This window comes from Trachymyrmex septentrionalis, unplaced genomic scaffold (assembly GCF_001594115.1).
Source record: "Trachymyrmex septentrionalis isolate Tsep2-gDNA-1 unplaced genomic scaffold, Tsep1.0 scaffold11, whole genome shotgun sequence".
NCBI lineage: Eukaryota > Metazoa > Arthropoda > Insecta > Hymenoptera > Formicidae > Trachymyrmex > Trachymyrmex septentrionalis.
The window spans coordinates 5,780,826-5,782,110 of record NW_017304228.1 but is presented as its reverse complement, the minus strand read 5'-3'; the positions used below and the strand labels follow the sequence as shown (position 1 = coordinate 5,782,110).

The 1,285-nt window shown below is 28.6% G+C and overlaps 1 protein-coding gene across 1 annotated transcript in view; it reads right to left on the bottom strand.

Annotated features, from left to right (window-relative positions):
- LOC108749908 (pancreatic lipase-related protein 2-like) overlaps positions 1-1,285 on the bottom strand; it is a 17,448-nt gene that overhangs the window by 4,863 nt on the left and 11,300 nt on the right. Inside the window, exon 4 of the mRNA XM_018488937.1 lies at positions 640-879. Within this exon, the coding sequence (XP_018344439.1) occupies positions 640-879 (240 nt within the window). The remainder of the gene's footprint in view (positions 1-639; positions 880-1,285) is intronic.

The window sequence follows — 1,285 nt, the reverse complement described above, 5'->3', positions numbered from 1 at the left end:
CTGAAAAAAAGAAGTGTTTCAAGTTTGAATTTGGATATATAATTTTTGTTTAACAACAATTTAATTAAATAAAAAATTCATTTCTTTTGTATTATCTAAAAGTTCAACTATTAAAGCATATATATCTAAAATTTTATTTAGAACTTTAAAGAAATAAGGAAATTATAAAACAGTGTTTTCGGTAAATAGTATTCGAGTTTAAGACGTGAAGAAAATGGCTTGATCTCTGTCCTATAAATCGAGTTAAGAAGGAAATGCGTATTTGACTTCGAAACTGTCAGAAAGAAAAAAACTTGATAGAAAAGGTATGTGTATTAATATCAGATTTAGTAAATAATTTCACAAAGTGGTTCTGGTATGTATACAAACTGATTTTAAATGATCGCTATTTTGTTAAAAATTATTAAAAATTTATTATTTATTAAAAATTATTAAAACTGTTATAATCGCACTATAACAACATAATTAGTAAAATTCTACACAAATGTTACTTATTTTAGAGTATCTAAAAGTCAAAGAGAACGTTGACAATCATTAAAAGTACAAAATATTATATTATATAATTAATATTTTTATATTCTTTTATTTTAATATAAAAGCATATTTCGAATTGTGTGATTAAATGAATCAGAAACTTACCACGAATGAAACTGCCGCGTTCCAAAGTGATAGAATTCAGCACACCTTCATTACAGCCAGGCTGATTGCGACCGCTGTTCGGATAGAAATCAATGTGACCAACGGGTTGGCTGATACCTAGGCCACCGCTAATAAAGAGATCACAATCGGTATGAATGGCTGTCACAAAGTTTGCATCCGTTGGATCTAGCCGGACCATCGAATGTGTATTGCTAAAGTGCGGTTCCGCCGGATCAAGACCTTGAGGAGAGAAATTATAACGTAACAATATTAGCATAAACAGCTATTTCGTCAATCGAAATTGGCAACCGAAATCGGCGCACGAGTTTGGCAGGGACCACGCAAATACGATGCGTCGTCAGTGGAATAAATTTCTAGTAAAGAGAACGAATTCTGCATTGAAATTGGGCGTTAGCTGACGAAGAATTGTTGATTCTTTTAGGGTTTCTACAAAGATTTATCGTATTTTTTTCTTTCGCTTATATGCGATCTAAATTTTGGCGAATATACACACATATTATATATGTGTAAAAATATATGTGCATACATATATATAATATTTTTTATAATAATTATTATAATTATAAAAATATATAACTATACAATACATTGTAATATATATTATTATATTAAATATTTATAATTA